This window comes from Rhincodon typus, chromosome 7 (genome assembly GCF_021869965.1).
Source record: "Rhincodon typus isolate 14 chromosome 7, sRhiTyp1.1, whole genome shotgun sequence".
NCBI lineage: Eukaryota > Metazoa > Chordata > Chondrichthyes > Orectolobiformes > Rhincodontidae > Rhincodon > Rhincodon typus.
This window is the reverse complement of record NC_063338.1, coordinates 43122683-43140129: the sequence shown is the minus strand read 5'-3', so window position 1 is coordinate 43140129 and position 17447 is coordinate 43122683. Positions and strand designations below refer to the sequence as shown.

Here is a 17447-nt window from a genome sequence, read left to right as displayed (position 1 = left end):
CTGCCTGGCCTGCTGGTTTCCTCCAGCTCCACACCTGGTTATCTCAGACTCCAGCATCAGCAGTACTTACTATCCCTCATTTTGTCTAACATTTTGTGTACAATAAATTTGTTTTGTTAACAACATGAAATCAAATGGAGTAGCTCTATTTGTTAAAATGAGGTGTTTGTATATCTTTTCAAATATTAAAGGTCCCTAACATATTGGAACGCAATATATTTAAAATAAAGTTTGATTTCGAGATGTCAACATTCAAAATGTCAGCCACAGCAGTTATTCTTTTAAGTAATAATGAGTACCATCTCAGTACTGTCACAGGTTTGGCAAAGATTACTGTTCCCTCAGCTTACATCTGGATTATGAGACTTTCAGTTAGATAGGCACTGCTAAAATTCCATTTAATGAAGCAGAATATTGTAATTCTTCTTCCAAGATAAAAGGTAATTGAAGGGTCTGGTGATATTTAATTCATTTTGGACAGGTTGTTGCATTGTTGATTCAAGTCTCTTCAAAACTTTTTGATTTATTCTGGTTACTAAGAACTTTATATTTATAATTAGAATGAGCAGGAGAAATGCATGCAGCTTCTCAGCCCAGATGTCTGGAGATCATTACACAATTGATGTTGGCTAATGACAGAACTACTGCATGTCCCTGGAGGATAATGTTGATGTCTGAGAATGAGAGACCAGTCCACATTCTACTGAGGCAAAACAGTGAAACGGAACTAAATACATTTCAAAAGAGCCTGTCATTTTAAGTGACAATTGCATATCCCATAATCACTTCCTTGTTGGGATCAATATGAATATTGGTATAAGGCTATAAGTAGCCAAATTATCTAGTAACATAAATAACAAAAAATATGAGTAGAAATATTGTGATATGTATAATCTTCTCTACTTGTTTGTTGTTGAATCACTACTTCAAATTAGATGGTTCTCTTGTAGATCTACTTTCATTTCTAGCAGGATATCTACTCTAGTTGTGATATAATACGGAGATGTAGAGCAACATGCGCTAATCAAAATAAGACTTGCCATCAGTAAAAGAGACAAACTCCATACTTTATTGTTTTAGACCTTTCTTTCCAATTATCAAAATTCCAATTTAAAATAAAACATCAATTTGTACATTTAAGACAATAATAAGCTTTTGAGGTTTGTATTATATTTCCAAAATAATTTCAATTTGCCCTTCTGGTCTAAATAATTGATTCTAAGTAATACTCCCAGCTAAACTATAATATGTGCGTTTTACAGATCATGCCATTTCCACCCTCCCTCTCTCTCCCCGCCCCCCCACCTCTCCCTCTCTCCCCCCTCTCCTCCCCCCCAAGTGATAGCAAGCTCCCACCGGCTTACCTCTATTATCTTTTATGATTCCCTATTGCAGGAATATTAGTTCAATGCACTGTACTAAAATAGTAGGCATTACCACAAAGTGCCGTAAAATTGGAATTTGCAAGTTGTTACGTCTTTAGCTAGTTTACAGTATCACTCAAGACACCTTAATTAGATTGCTCAGAGATAATAGGAACTGCCGATGCTGGAGTCTGAGATAACAAGGTGTGGAGCTGGAGGAACACAGCAGGCCAGGCAGCAGAGGAGCAAGAAAGCTGACGTTTCAGGTCTGGACGTTTCTTCAGAAATGGGGGAGGGGCAGGGGGCTCTGAAATAAATAGAGGAAGGGGCAGTGATAGAAGATGGATAGTGGAGCAGATAGGTGGGAGAGAAGACAGACAGGACAAGGAGGCAGGGATGAAGCTAGTAAAGGTGAATGTAGGTAGGAAGTAGGGGTGGGGGGTTGGTCAGTGAGGTGCGGATAGGTGGAAGAGAAGACAGACAGGTCAAGGAGGCAGGGATGAGAGGGTTCGCCCCCCCACCTCCCCCACTCTATTTATTTCAGACACCCCCTTCCCCTGCCCCATTTCTGAAGAAGGGTCCAGACCCGAAACGTCAGCTTTCCTGCTCCTCTGATGCTGCCTGGCCTCTGTGTTCCTCCAGCTTTTAATTCGATTGCTACCTTTTATAATGCATGATTAAACTTTTCCGCCTACATTCCCAAACAAAATAGCTCTCAACAAGTCTTCCACATTTGAGTAAAAGAAAACACAGCTTCAAAGAAAAAAAAAGGGGTGGGAAATGGGGAAGAAATATTTTTGAATCCTTACCCTCTCCTCTGGAGTGGCACCATCTTCAGCACATTGGGGCTCTGCTTGTATGTCCCTAAGAGCTGGAAGACATTTTGTGTTGGTCGGCTCTCGGTTTAAAGTTGTATAGCCTATGTGTTCATAGATTGGATTAATCGTCATCTTGGCAATGTATTCTGCAGCCTTAGTCTCAATGTATAATGTAATTAATCCGTCTGTTACCAGGTCATGGATTGACTCAAACCGTTTTTCTCCAACAAAGTGTTTCCCATCATAGTACAGACGAAAATTTCTGGTCTGAGTTCCAAACCTGTCTCAATTGAGAACAGAAATTAGAACAAAGTGAACAAAGCAGAATTTCTTTGTGCCCCAAACTTCAAGCTTTCAAAGCATTCATTGTGCACTGTACCATAATAGCAATGTAAAACTACAGTACACAGATAGCTAGGGAATTTTAAGGAAAATGGAAGCTGATCGCCAGACCACTGTTTGCCCTTAGTAAACTACGGTTGCAGTACATTTTTCTTGGTCTTCTTTAAGCCTTTGAAACACTAAGCTACAGCTGTGAAGAACTTCAAAAATACTGAGAATACAAGAGAATTTTAGGATTTATATTACTATATATTAGTTTCTGGTACAGTTTTGCCTTGTAAATATAGTGTCCTCCATGAACACATCAAACCATTGAGGTTGTTGACTTGCTCGCCGAGCTGGCTAGTTCTCATTCAGACATTTCGTCCCCATGCTAGGTGACATCATCAGTGGAGCCTCCAACGAAGCAATGTTATTCTACTCTGCTTGGAATTTATACTGTCCGGTCCATTATGGTGAGTACTGTCATTTCCAGTTTACCTATATGGATTTGTATACGGCACATCACAAAGCTCAGAAATCAGTTGAGTTACTGAGTTTGGTGCACAAAGTGCCTATACATTGCAACAGCTTCAAACAGTGTTGCAAGCAAAACATTGTTTGCAGTATGTAGCTAAGGAAATCTTGTCCTCTGAATTTTGCAAATTCCATGCTCAAGGATAAATATTTTACCATATTTCTTTTATTTAGAAAGACAGTATATCACTATTGTGAAATATAAACAGCAGGGAATCTCAAACAATTTTATAAGGTAGCTCAAATACAATAGCAATGACAGGGTAGATGCTGTAACATGCAGAGACTGCTGGACATCAATGTGATCCAGAACAAACACATCTGTAGTAAATATTTTTAGGTTGAGGAACTTTGGATCCAAATTGAAGAGCTAGAGACTGAGCTGTAGACATTGAGCCACGTCATGGAAGGGGAAAATTACCTAGATACTGATCCAAAAAGTGGTCACACCTTCTATCATCCTCAGACTCAGAAGGGTTAAAATTTAGGAGCTTTGGCCCCGGCCCCGGCCCCGGCCCCTGCCCCTACCCCTATAATTGTCCAACAGTTACAAAGGTTCTTGAAAGCTATGCAGATGAGTGTAGAGAGATAGTAGGAACTGCAGATGCTGGAGAGTCTGAGATAACAAGGTGTAGAGCTGGACGAACACAGCAGGCCAAGCAAGCCTTCCTGCTCCTCGGATGCTGCTTGGCCTGCTGTGTTCATCCAGCTCTACACCTTGTTATCTCAGATGAGTGTAGAGACTGCAGGGAAAACTGAGCAATCTAATTACAGCACCTTGGTACAAAGAACCAGATAACCATTCTAGAAGGGGGACGAAATAGGAACACAACTGTGAGGGGGGACAGTTTAGGTACAGGGATAGATACTGTCCTCTTCAGTCACGAGCAAGAGTCATGAAGACTATGTTGCCTGCCCAGTGCCAGGTTCAAGGATCTTCCCTCAGGGCTGAAAATGAACAGGGAGAGGGAGGGGAACACTACAGTAGTCTTAGTGCACATTGGTAAGACTAGAATGAAGGTTTTGCTGAAAGATTTTAAACTGAGAACAGTTAACTTAAAAAGCAGAATTGCCAAAGGTATAATCTCTGAATAACACACAAGCCACAGGCAAGCTGGAATAGGGTAAAGTCAAAAAGTTAAATGTGTGGCTCAAAGATTGGTGTGGGTGGAACTGATTTCAGTTTGTGCTACACTGGCACCAGCCGTAGAAGTGAGCTGCCGTGCTGGGCTTCACATGAACCACGCTGGGACCTGTGAACTGGCAAATTGAATAACTTTCTCTGTAGAGGGGGCTAGGTCAGAACTCTGATGACACCACATTGTAGTCCAACAGGTTTATTTGAAATCATAAGCTTTCAGGTGAAGCGAGAGAGAAGCACACAGACGTAGAATTTATAGGCAGAGAGATCAAAAGATCATAGAAATAGCGTGAACGGAGTGTCAAATAATGAGTCTCTGCAGGTGATCAAAAGTGTCAGACTGAGAGAGTAAAGTTTCGGCAGCTAAATAAGAAGCAAGGGCTGACCTATAATCCGTTTAAATGAGGCAGAGAGATAATTACAAAAAATTGAAAATAAGGTGGTGCTGGAGACAAACCAAACAACTGGAATAACATGGTGGGTACAAGTTGCATGCCGAGGGTCTAACCAAAGTAATAAGTAATCCAAAACTGTACAAACAGTTGAAAGCTTGAGTACAGATGATGATTGTCTACAATTAATACTTGTACAAATTACACCATTTGATTTCAAATGATGCACTGATACATTTGGAGTACCACAGAACATAGTAAATCAATGTCAATATTTTCCAGTAGGGCTAGCAGCAGAATAGAATTATCACCAGATTAAATGGAAACCGAAAGAACTGCGGGTGCTGTAAATCAGGAGCAAAAAAAAAAAAAAAAAAAAAAAAAAAAAAAAAAAAAAAAAAAAAAATTGCTGGAAAAGCTCAGCAGGCCGTTCCTCAGTTCTGAGCAAGCGTCACCGGACCCGAAACGTTAACTCTGTTTTCTCCTTCACAGATGCTGCCAGACCTGCTGAGCTTTTCCAGCAACTTTGTTTTTGTGCCTGATTAAATGGAATTGATTTTGAACAAATCTAGCAACTCAAACTGGGCATCCATCAGGAGTTTGGGGTTTTCAGCTGCGGAATTGCATTCAAACACAATTTCATAGAATCCCTACAGTGTGGAAACAGGCCCTTCGGCCCAACAAGTCCACACCAACCCTCAGAGCATCCCACAGACCCATCCCCCTATAACCCACCTAATCTACACATCCCTGAACACTACGGGCAATTTAGCAACCTAGCCTGCACATCTTCGGACTGTGGGAGGAAACTGGAGCACCCAGAGGAAACCCACGCAGACACGGGAAAAATGTGCAAACTCCAAACAGACAGTCGCCCGAGGGTGGAATCGAACCCAGGTCCCTGGCGCTGTGTGGCAGCAGTGCTAAACACTGTGCCACCGTGCACAATTTGTAAGCAGTAAATATAAAAATGTTATGCATCAAGACTCAGATCTTGCTGAGCTATGGAGAATCCTAGAACCAGATATGGACGTCCTACACCCACTTCCAACATATTTCAATACCCCATTAAGGGAAAGGGGAGAGGGCATGACCCTTCTTGTTTTCTGCTCGGATCCACTGTCAGTGCACCGACTCATGAGCATCTGCAACCAGTTTGAACTGGCCTTAGAAGCCAAGGTAAATCAAGGCAGGAGTGAGGCCTTCTTCGTTGGAACTGGGCCGACTGATCCTTTATCTTCTTCACCATCAGGACAGATTACCTGAAGGCCCTGAGTATTTGGTTCGGACAGGCTGGGACATGCCCCAAAACATGGGAGGAGTGTATTACCGAGATGAGGCAGAAACTGGGCAGATGGGAGCACTGTTCCCTCTCCATTGTGGGTACAAACCTGGTCATCAGGTGTGAGGTATTCTTGCTGTTGTTATAGGTGACCCAAGTCCATTCCCTAAACCTGCGTTGCTGCAGTTACGCGAGGCATCTTCTGTTTCATTTGGAAGTCAAAGATGGACTAGGTCCAAAGGGACACCAAGTATAAAACACTGGACAAAGTGGGGTAGAATTGTACCCAATGCCACCCTCGTCTTGATGGCCATCTTGGTGTGTTGCTGCATTAAGCGCTGTGTTAACCCTCGCTACACAAACACCAAGTTTCACTGCTTACTGAGGTTCTACCTGCCCCCGATATTGTGAAGGATGGTATGTACTGATTGCCACTGAATGCTCCAAGTAGTTGGAGCATCCCATATCACCTGTCCCTTGTGGAGAAATTTGCAAAGAATAATATCCTTGACCACAAGTCCATCAGGCAGTGGTCAACACAGAATCCTCAAGACCCTTTGGGAAAAGGAGAGGGTTAATCATGTCGGGTGGTTCCTGTGCAGATTATCAAAGAGATTTGGAAAAACAAAAACCGAAAGAACTGTGGATACTGTAAATCAGGAACAAAACAGAAGTTGCTGGAAAAACTCAGCAGGTCTGGCAGCAACTGTGAAGAAAAAAAAAAAATCAAAGAGTTACTGTTTCTGGTCCGGTGATCCTAGGATCACCGGACACAAAACATTAACTCTGATTTTATTTCTTCACAGATGCTGCCAGACCTGCTGAGTTTTCCCAGCAACTTTTGTAATTTGGCGAAATTCTCATCACCAGAACTTTCCAGCAAGCACCAAGACATTGCTCGTCAGTTGGGGAGAAGGGCACTACTTTTAAGAACCTACATGCATGCCTGGACTCTCTGCACCACTGCACACTGCCCTTGAAGTGGTTGCGGGGGGTTGAGACTGTTCCACATCTTCCGGAATGCGGCTATGCAAAGGAAGTCGGGAGACAGATGCAGTGGTTTTTGTCAAGGTTCATCTTGAGAGCAGCTCTGTGATGCAGGACTCCATGCTCTACAGTCTGTTCTCTGGCACGCACACGGAGACAAACATCAACAGTGCCTGGTAGACCATCTACTTGGTGAACGATGCTCTTTGGTCTGGGAAAAACTTGCTGGTCTTCCAGTTGAAAGAGTTGATCCCAACTGAGTATTGTGGACTGGCACATTCCAAGGTCCAGAGCTATGTGCCAAGGGGCACACTAAAGCTTGGGGTAACTGTCGCCAAGTGCAGTGGGGAAAGACCACCATCTAAGGTCTTTCTTAGAAAGTATGATGGAGGTCCATTAAGTTAATCGGTTCTTCCCGATGACTCAGATACATGTAAATAGTTCCCAATACTTAGCATAATTAAGAAATGCCTTTGGATTAGTTGCATTTAATCGACACAGTCAAACTCCAATGTTTGATTTCTTCTCTCTATGCAAAAACTGTATAGAACTAAACTGCTTTAATAACTGTGTATGTCCATAAAGATTTCCTTAATGAATAGAATATATTTTTGCAAAACAAAAAATCCTGAACTCAGTTGAATTCAAACAGACTGCACTCGCTCTGTAGGAACAGCTTTAACCCTCAGTGTGGGAGTTTTTTTTAAAAAACTGTGAACATGAATGTTCTGGAAGGGAGCAGGTCTTTAGAACTGTTACGCTAAGAACTTATTTAAATCACCAGGCCTTAAAATTGCAAAATAAGCCTGCCTGTTTCAGCAAAAGGTTAGCAAAATAATGATCCAGCAACTACAATAGCTGCTTGTTGTCGTTACCCTTAGGGCTATCATTATGCCCATATTAATGCTTGGCTGCTTTCCACAACCTTTCATTGTCACAACAGAGTGACTGATCTTCACAGTTTGACAGCTTGAAATAATCTTTAGAGGATTATCTCTCCTTGGTGTGGAATTACAAATAGAAGTATTTTATATATGGGATTAATGGCTTGAAGGGACTTAAGTTTTGAATGGGCTTTTAATGATTGAGCGCAGCTTTTCGTATAATGAAGGCTATAGCAAATATTTAGCAATTCATTTTATTTCATCTTAACATGGCTCAAGAGCAGTGCTGATGGCAGATACTGGGTGAATTGCCTTGGAAAGTACAACGGGAGGGGCTGGTGGGTACCTTGTCATGATCTGCCATTGGGGCTATAAGGAGCCCCAATAGGTGATGGGGGCATGGATGGGTTATGGGAGTAGGTACATTGTGAAGAATGTAAGGTATGCAGGGAACCAAGAGATGCTGAAATATAAGCATACTGGGTCAAAGTCGCACAGAATCAAGGTGAACCTATTAAACACAATCATCCTCAACACTTGGAAGCCCTTGGGGGTGTCTTCCATCTGTATCAGAGGGAGACCAGCCTGGACTCCGTCTCATACTTGCCTAGCCCCACTCTGGAATGAAGACCCCACCTTTCAGGGAAGTTTCTCTTGCAGCAAGCCGAGAAATGTATTAACTTGGGCCACCCATTGTGGGGACAAAAACCTGAGCCCAAGAATTCAGCTAAAATGTTTAAGCGATTTTGAAATACAAGGGGCGTGGTGGAAGCAGAAAAGTGATAACATAACACACAATGAAAATGTTAAAGACTTTATCTTTCCGTTACAATAAGACAAGTTTCCTACCCAAAGTAGTTTTATCCTCACAAATGTTTCAAAAGTACGCAGTTATGCTGCACTGCAGAATTTTTTTTTTGAAACAAAGGCGCATGACATTTAGGTTCGACAACTTTGCAAGGGTGAATAGGCAGCCACCCCCTCATATCCATTTTTAGAATTAAAAACAACTGTCACTTTAATTGCAGTGTAAATAAATTATAGAAACACTGGTTTTATAGACGGTGAATATTAGACAACACGACATGCTGCCAACTGAAGACACATTTTTACCTAGTGAACAGATTATATGTCTAAAAATGTATAAAGAATGCCTTTTACTAAGTATTAGTTCTATGATCAATGTTATCTGTTCAATGAAATAATTGAACTATAAACTTTTAACCAATTAAAGGAAATAGGTAGACACCATTATGATTCAATAAACATCAACTCATACAATTTCTGTAAAAACAGTAGAATATTTGTGAACTTTGAATGAAACATTTATTGTTGATGTTGGTTAAAATATTGATTGTACTTTTAATAAATTATTTTAATAAAGTTTTGTTTAAAAAAAAACTTCATTCTTGTCAAGGTGAAGAACATTACCACTGTGAAATGGAATTTCTTCTCAGTTTAGGTATTAGATTTTTAACTCAAAACCCACTCAGTTATAAAGTTAAAAACAAGTCCTTGGAGTATGTCATATTCCTCCAGACCCAGATACACCAGATGTGATGGGAATCTCTTCATACTGACTTTATACCCATTGTTACAGAGTTCAGTTTGGAGGCAAAATATTTATTCAAAAGAACCAGAAAATAAATCTCTAAATGGGAACACAATTTCAATCAACAAAATTTACACCTCATTCATTTATCTTCATTACAGGCACACACTAGCAAAGGTCCCCTTTTTTATGCTTTGGGAACTATTTCCCTTTAAACTGATGTTCTGACTAGAATTTAAATGTGATTTATAAAAATGTTTTGTTAATTTTATGATCCATAAGATCTTCATGCAAAAGCCTTTTTTTTTTTTTTTAAAAATGTTTGTTTTAAAATACTGGGGACTGAAATGACAAACAGTTTTAAAAAAAGAAGTTTGGAAAAGTGACTACAGTTTTGAAAAGCAAGTGACCTGACACCCATGTAAACAGCCATTTGAACAAGCAGCAAATGCAAAATCGCAGATGATCTAGGATCCAAGGTTGTACAGATGCAACTGTTGCTGTCAACAAGGAGTTGATTGGTTTATGGACTAGCAAGCAGTCAATGACAGAGACCTTTGTGTCTGTGAACAACTGAGATTGATTCTCAAGTAACTGAAAACCTTGAAGCCAGAAACACGGGGATGGAGACAGTGTAAGCCAGCCAGCCAGAGAGTGACAGACAGCAAAAAAAAGTGTTCAGCTTCCCTCCATCTCAGGAGCAGCCTCCCCCTTCTCTGCAGTCAATACTCACCGTAAACCTGAAGAGAACAGTTTAATGTTTTCTGCTACACTTGACATGCACAGTCACTTAACTGATAAGTATGATACCTTTTCTTTAAAATTAGCAGTAGCGCCTTGTATGTCTCACCAACCAGTGGAAGAAACTGGAGAAAGACAATTGGAGCGATATGCTGGCCAGCAAAAAAGTCATAAGGATCACCTTAACAATAATATCTGGGACAAAGACTACTGAATTGTCTTTCCTGTTTTTCCCCTCTGTCCATAACCCAGTTATCCTGTGTTTGAAAGGGGTAGGTTTATAAAGGCATTAGAGTTTCAATTAGTTGTATTATACACTAATGGTTTAGAAGTGTTAACCTGTAGCTACAGTCTAATTACTTACAATAAATAGCAATTCTTGTTCAGTATAGAAACCAAGTCCAGTTTTCTATCAATCTGGATCAGAATGGCAGGTAAACTGGGGAGCTGTGCATGGTTGAAAAAAAATTTGACTTTTGTGACGAGTCTGGCAATAATGGAGCTGAATTTGCAGCATATTGCCCTCATGAGTCACCATATCTCAAAAAGAAATTACTCTAGTCTGGAAACATTTAGTGAACTGCTTTTACTCTTTATCAAGTACCCAAATGTTGAAACATTATTAAAACAACAATGGCTACAAATTAATTTAATGACAATGACTATCTGATGTAATGATCGAGAGACAAGATGAAGCTTGTAGTTTGAGATTTTCATTTTCAAAATTGGCAAGATCAAAAAGATCTTTCCAAACCAGACAAACACTAAAGTGAGAACAGTAGAAAAGACAGATAATTGTTGGAAAAGTGACAGAATAAAAGGAAAAATATGACCAAAATTAATATAGTGGAATTAAAATCTGCAGGATAATAAATATAAAACACTGACAATATAGAACATGGAGGCAACTTAGATGAAAAAAAAAATATGTCTTACAAATCATGGCTACACAATTGTATTTGTGTAAGCCCTTTATGATGCAAGATGGACTTTGAAAACACTTCACGGCCCTGACAACACCACAGATTTGCTGCATCATTTCGAAAAGTTATACTAAATTTCTCAAAAGCACCACTTCTACAATACAGGATGACAGCACACTGCTCGTGTTTTTCTAAATTTCTTATCATTTGAGACGAGATACACCATACTCATTCACCCAGATGTAATCTGATTAGTTTTATCCATCCACAGTTATTAATTGTGGAAGTCTAGTTCAATGGTAGCAACCACCTCAGAGTTGGCAGCTGATGAGTTAAAGCCCCATTTCAAACAGCTACACAGTCAATCAGGCCCTAAGGTTCTAGTCTCTTCATGGGTCGTATTGGTCATATTTATGTGAGATGAGAATACAGTGTACTCACTTCCATCCCCACTGGAATAATAATGCCGCTGATTCCTGATAAGGGGTTCCAAACTACTCTTAAGAACTGTCCACAGAAACAGAGTCTTGGTTCTCAAGACAACTCTCAGAAGCTACAACCAGATGTGCACTGTTGTTGTACACTTCTACATTATAAAGGACTATAGCATTTCATGAAAGCAGCTCTCCACCGCCTTCTTCTGGGTAATTAGGGACGGACAATAAATGCTAGCCTAGCCAACAACATGCATATTTCATGAACAAATAATGAAATAAAAATTAATGCAGAAGAAATACACTGACTCATGTACTACTAGGCATAAAAGAGAAAGAAGGTGGCAGTAGCTATTAATTGTAAATCCTAATATGATTAAAAAAACACACAGTAAACATGTTTAATTTAAGTACGTATGGCTTTGACCACAAAAATGGATTGCTGCAGATTTAAATAACTTTGCATTGAGTGACAAAATATAAAGGTTCTGATTATCAGTTTTTAATCATATCACAGTAGCGAAAGTATTTGAGGGATACATACCATAAATGCTATAACGTACAATTTAGCTCATACTTTGACATAACATTCTCAACAAAAAAAAAAAACAGATTTTGCTTCACTTAGTAACATGCTCGTCAGCACCTCACACTATTTAGGTTATAGTAACCTATGGGGGAAGGTGTCAATTCGCTGAATAACTGGTTTGTGATGCAAACAGTGTAGGTTCAGTTCCGCACCAGGTGAGGTTACAATGAAAGACTCTCCTTCTCAACCTCTCCTGTAACCATACCATGGTGACCCTCAGCTTAAACCATGACCCTCAGCTTAAACCATGACCATCACCAGCCATTTTTAGTCCTATGGTCTGGTAGGCCAATGGCGACTTTACCTTTTTAACCAATTTTTTCCAGCAGTATTTTAAAACTACATTCTATAAAATGTCATGTTTTAATAAGGAAAAAACAAGCAAATATTACACATAAATGTTTCAATTTTTAAAATAATACTTATCTAATCAACAGTTTCATTGCACTTTCCATTTCAAACCCCAAAACTAATCACATTTGCCTGCTTCCACAACAAATGTTGAATATATATGGTTCAATGTGATTTGCCCCGTAGAAGTTGAGATTCCAGCCTAACCGATTTAACCACTTAAACCACCCTAAACTTTGTACAAAATTACTGAGGTTTCTCTTATTTTCCATTCTTTAGCTGTTTGTTTTGAACTCTATCCAGCTAACAGTGACTGTAGTATCTATTGGAACAAAGCTGCGGTATTACTTATGTCATAGTGTGATATTTAAAGTTATGTCCACATTACCTTCTTGGAATCTGTTACAGGATTAACAATCACCAGTCCACAATTCTCTTTAAATTACATTCAGTCACAAACCTGATTCTAGCCATTCGCTTCTTTATTATGAAGCGTGACATTCAAGGGACTCTTGGGCAACAATAGCAGTGCCCCTACCTCTGAGCCAGGAAGCATGGATTCATGTCCTATCTGCGCCGGAGGTATGTAATAGCACCTCTAAACAGGTTGATTAGAAAATATCCTGGATCATAGTATTGATGTTAAGGCTTTGGTGGAAACTTCGTTTCTACTCAGTCGTGCCAGCCCTCTCAACTCTCATTAAACTATTAGGTCATCAACTAGCACACATTTCTAACCAAAATATTTCTTTCCTTCCCTCCTTGAGCCTCTCCAATGAAAGAGTGCACTCATTGCCAGTGATTTTCATTTCCTGTTCAATTGATCTTGCCCTGTTTTAATTTGGTATCCTCCTCTAACCGGCTGCATAAATGATCCCACCCTAACCATATTAATAATCTCCCCTTCAATCTCACCATCTCACATAGCCTAACCAATCATCTCAATCACGGAAAAGACCACGTCTAATCACTTTGTTTTACCCCATCTTACCCACTTTCGCTAATCATTTCTGACCACACTATAATCCGTCTCCGCCTCTGGAATAAACTCGGTCTTGGGGATCTTTCTCCACCGTTGTGCTCTCCAGAATCCATCTCCACATGTGCACAACATAGTATGGAAATAGAATCTTTCTTTCATTGTACATGATACTAAGCTGTCAAGTACTTCAAAACAACCAATACTATGCAAATTGAGCAGAAAAGGGCTGAACAAAATAGGGATCCAGGTTGAATAGTTGAGAATTTTATTTAATGTGTGAACTTCAAGTCAAGCAATTAAGGCAGATGACAAATAATTGTAATACACTAAATTTTACAAGCATGGCACCAGAGGGATATAGATGTATGCATGGAGATAGCTGGAACTTCCAATATACCTATGACGTATGGAAGACAAGGATCTTAGGCTGAATAGGCAAAGGAATACAGCACAAATGTCAGAAAAGGATTGTCAGAAATCACATGACACCAGGTTACAGTCCAACAGGTTTACTTGAAAACACAAGCTTTCGGAGCCTCAGTCCTTCACCTGAAGAAGGGTTGCAGCTCTGGAAGCTTGTGTTTTCAAATAAACCTGTTGGACTATAACCTGGTGTCGCATGATTTCTGACCTTGTCCACCCCAGTCCAACACCGGCACTTCCACATCAGGAAAGCATTCTGTCTATGTATAGAACACCAGTCTGGCGCCATCTAGTGTACTATATTGAGTCCTGATTACTACAGTATAGTATAGTAAATAAATCCAGGTATAGATTAAAAATGCAGCTATTCTGGAAGGATTGCAGAATCTTGGAACTTTTACATTAAAGGCAAGACTCTGAAGTAACCTTATTCAAGTATCTAGGGTTTTTAAGGGTCTTTGAAAGCTTGATCACATCCAATATCTTGGACAGACAAGCTAAAGCCATTGTCCAAGCCTGAAGGAAAGAGTTAAATTTCATACTTTAATTTTGATTATTAAGCAGAATACGGCCCATACATAGAATAGTGTGCCAAAGGAAGCAATAGGGAATAATTGTAGTATTTAAGAAAGTTGAAGTGCCTGCTGAAAAGTGTAACATGTAGCCCTTCTGGGACAGGACAGAGAATGCATGATGTGTGTCAGGTGTCCCTTTGGAAGCCCCTATGAACTGAATTGTGTGTGAATTGCCCAGGATGTCCGAACAATTCCTTGCTCTCTGGGACTCTCTACAAATACAGCTTTGACATAGTTAATGGATAGCCACCCAAGAAAAGTTCACCAGATTAAAACCTAGTATAAAACTCTTGACTTTGCCACAACAAACAAACAAACACACAGACAGCAGTTTCCCCCAACCCTGCAAATTCCTCAGACTGACATCCCCAACTACATGTCTCAACTGTGCTAAACACCAATTACCTTTTGTGACCTCACCTACTTACCCACCCCAAACATTTCTTCTTTCATGTGTACAGCCACGGTGAAGTGTAATGAGGTTGACTTGATTAGCAACCTTGGAGATGAAGGAATCCCTAGGGGGCAATGACCATAATATGATAAATTGCAAGTGAATTCTAAGAGGTAGAAGCTGGAATCAGATGTAACAGTGCTACAGTTGAGTAAAGGGAACTACGAAGACATGAGGGAGAAGCCTAGAAGGGGAGATGGTGCAGCAGCAATGGTAAGAGTTTCTGGGAATAATTCAGGAAGAACAGCAGAAATTCATCCTAATGAAGAAGAAATATTCTAAGGGGAAGGTGAGGAAACTATGGCTGACAAGGTAAGTCAGGAATAGCATAACAGCATAAGAAAAAGCAAACATTGTTGTGAAATTTAGTAGGAAGCCGGAGGATTGTGAATCCTTTAAAAACTAGCAGAGGACAACTAGCAAAACAATACAGGGAGGCTTTTTTTATTCATTTATGGGACTGGACGTCGCTGGCTGGCCAGCATTTCTTGCCCATCCCTAGTTGCCCTTGAGAAGGTGGTGGTGAGCTGCCTTTTAGAACCGCTGCAGTCCTCCTGCTGTGGTTTGACCCACAATGCTATTAGGGAAGGAATTCCAGGGTTTTGACCCAGCGACAGTGAAGGAACGGTGATATATATTTCCAAGTCAGGATGGTGAGTGCCTTGAAGGGGAACTTGAAGGTGGTGGTGTTCCCATATATCTGCTGTCTTTGTCCTTCTAGACAGAAGTGGTTGTAGGTTTGGAAGGTGCTGTCTGAGTATCTTTGGTGAATTTCTGCAGTGCATCTTGTAGATAGCTCAGTAGCAGCAGTGTGTACTGTGAAATATGCTTCGTCAAGGGGAGGTCATGTCTGACAAATCTGCTAAAATTCTTTGAGGAGGTAATGAGCAAGTTAAGCAAAGGACATCGAGTGGATGTGATCTACTTGGATTTCCAGAAGGCCTTTGACAAGATACCACACAGGAGGTTGCTAAATAAGATGAGAACCCATGGTCTTAGGGGCAAGGTACTGATGTGGATAGATGATTGGCTGACTGGCAGAAGGCAAACAGTAAGTAAAAAGGGGTCTTTAAGGATGGCAGCATGTGACAAGTGGAGTCCTGTAGGGATCAGTGCAAGGACCATAACTACTCACATTATACATTAACGATCTGGACGAAGGACTGAACGGCATTGTTGCTAAGTTTGCAGATGACATAAATATAGATGGAAGGAGAGATAGTGTTGATGATGTTGACGTGGGAGCTGCAGAAGGACTTGGACAGGCTAAAACAGTGGGTAAACAAGTGACAGATGGAATAAAATGTGGGAAAGTGTGGGGTTATGCACTTTGGAAGAAGAGAGGCATAGACCATTTTCTAAATGGGGAATGGATTCGGAAATGTGAAGCACAAAAAGGTACGTGGGAGTTCTAATTGAGGATTCTCTTAAGGTTAATCTGCAATTCGAAGGCAAACACAATGTTAGCGTTCATTTTGAGAGGGTTAGAATGCAAGAGGAAGGATGTACTGTTGCTGCTGTACTTGGAATATCATGAGCAGTTTTGGGCCCCATATCTGAGGGAAGATGTGTTGGCAATGGACGGGGGTGCACAAGATTTACAAGAATGATCCCAGTGACGAAGCGCTTGTCATATGAAGAGTTGAGGACTTTCAATTTGCACTCAGAGTTTAGAAGGATGAGGGGGGAGTGGAATCTCATTGAAACTTACAGGATACTGAAAAGCCTGGATGGATTGCACATGGAGAAAATGTTTCCACTTATTGGAGAGAGTGGGACCAAAGAACACAACCTCAGATTGAAGGGTCGACCTTTTAGAACTGAAAGGAGGAATTCCTTCAGCCAAAGAGTGGTGAATCTGTGGAACTCATTGCCACAGAAAGCTGCGGAGGCCAAGCCACAATGTATTTATGACAGAGAGAGAAAGCTTCTCTATTAGTAAAGGGATCAAACGTTATGAGGAGCAGACAGGAGAATACGGTTGAGAAACAGATCAGCTGTGATCAAATAGCGAACAAAGTCGATGGGCCGAATGGCCTAATTCTGCACCGGCATCTTATGGTCCTTGCAATTTAATCTAAAGCCCTACTAGTGCCACTTATAGTAAAAATATACTACATGTCTGCATCTTTAATTAGTAATGAGCCGACACTCGGTTTCTTTAGAAAACTATTACAGTTAGGAAGTCTCCTTGCAAAGTACAAGAATAACTGGAGTTTTACAACAAAAAAAAAATAAAAGAGACTGACTGTACTTGTTCACTTTGAAGGAAATCTGATACATCTGTTCCTATTTATCTGAAACTGGAAGAACATGGACAATTGTGTTTGATGTACTTCCCCATTTTGTTGTGTTTTATCTGTGTAATTACCTACATCAAAAATGAGTTATTACATTTTTGAAAAAAATCATTCCATATTTAAGACCGACTTCAAAATATCTAAAAAGGTGCAACAATACAGCAAGTCATACTTCTGAAGACTATTAAAAATAATAACTTAAGGTCATGCTGAAAATTTAGATACTACAGGTAAGAAATGGATGGATTATAATGAAAAAGTAGAATGTCAGCTCACAATAAACAAAACTGAAGATTAAGCCACATAAACAAAGTTGCTGGAAAAGCTCAGCAGGTCTGGCAGCATCTGTGGAGGAGAAAACAGAGTTAACGTTTCGGGTCCAGTGACCCTCCCTCAG

At 40.2% G+C, this 17447-nt stretch overlaps 1 protein-coding gene across 1 annotated transcript in view; it reads right to left on the bottom strand.

Moving 5' to 3' along the window:
* The window catches only part of chn1 (chimerin 1), a 168269-nt gene that overhangs the window by 105104 nt on the left and 45718 nt on the right, over nt 1-17447 (bottom strand). The window contains exon 6 of the mRNA XM_048598753.1: nt 2174-2462. Coding sequence (XP_048454710.1) covers nt 2174-2462 — 289 coding nt within the window. The remainder of the gene's footprint in view (nt 1-2173; nt 2463-17447) is intronic.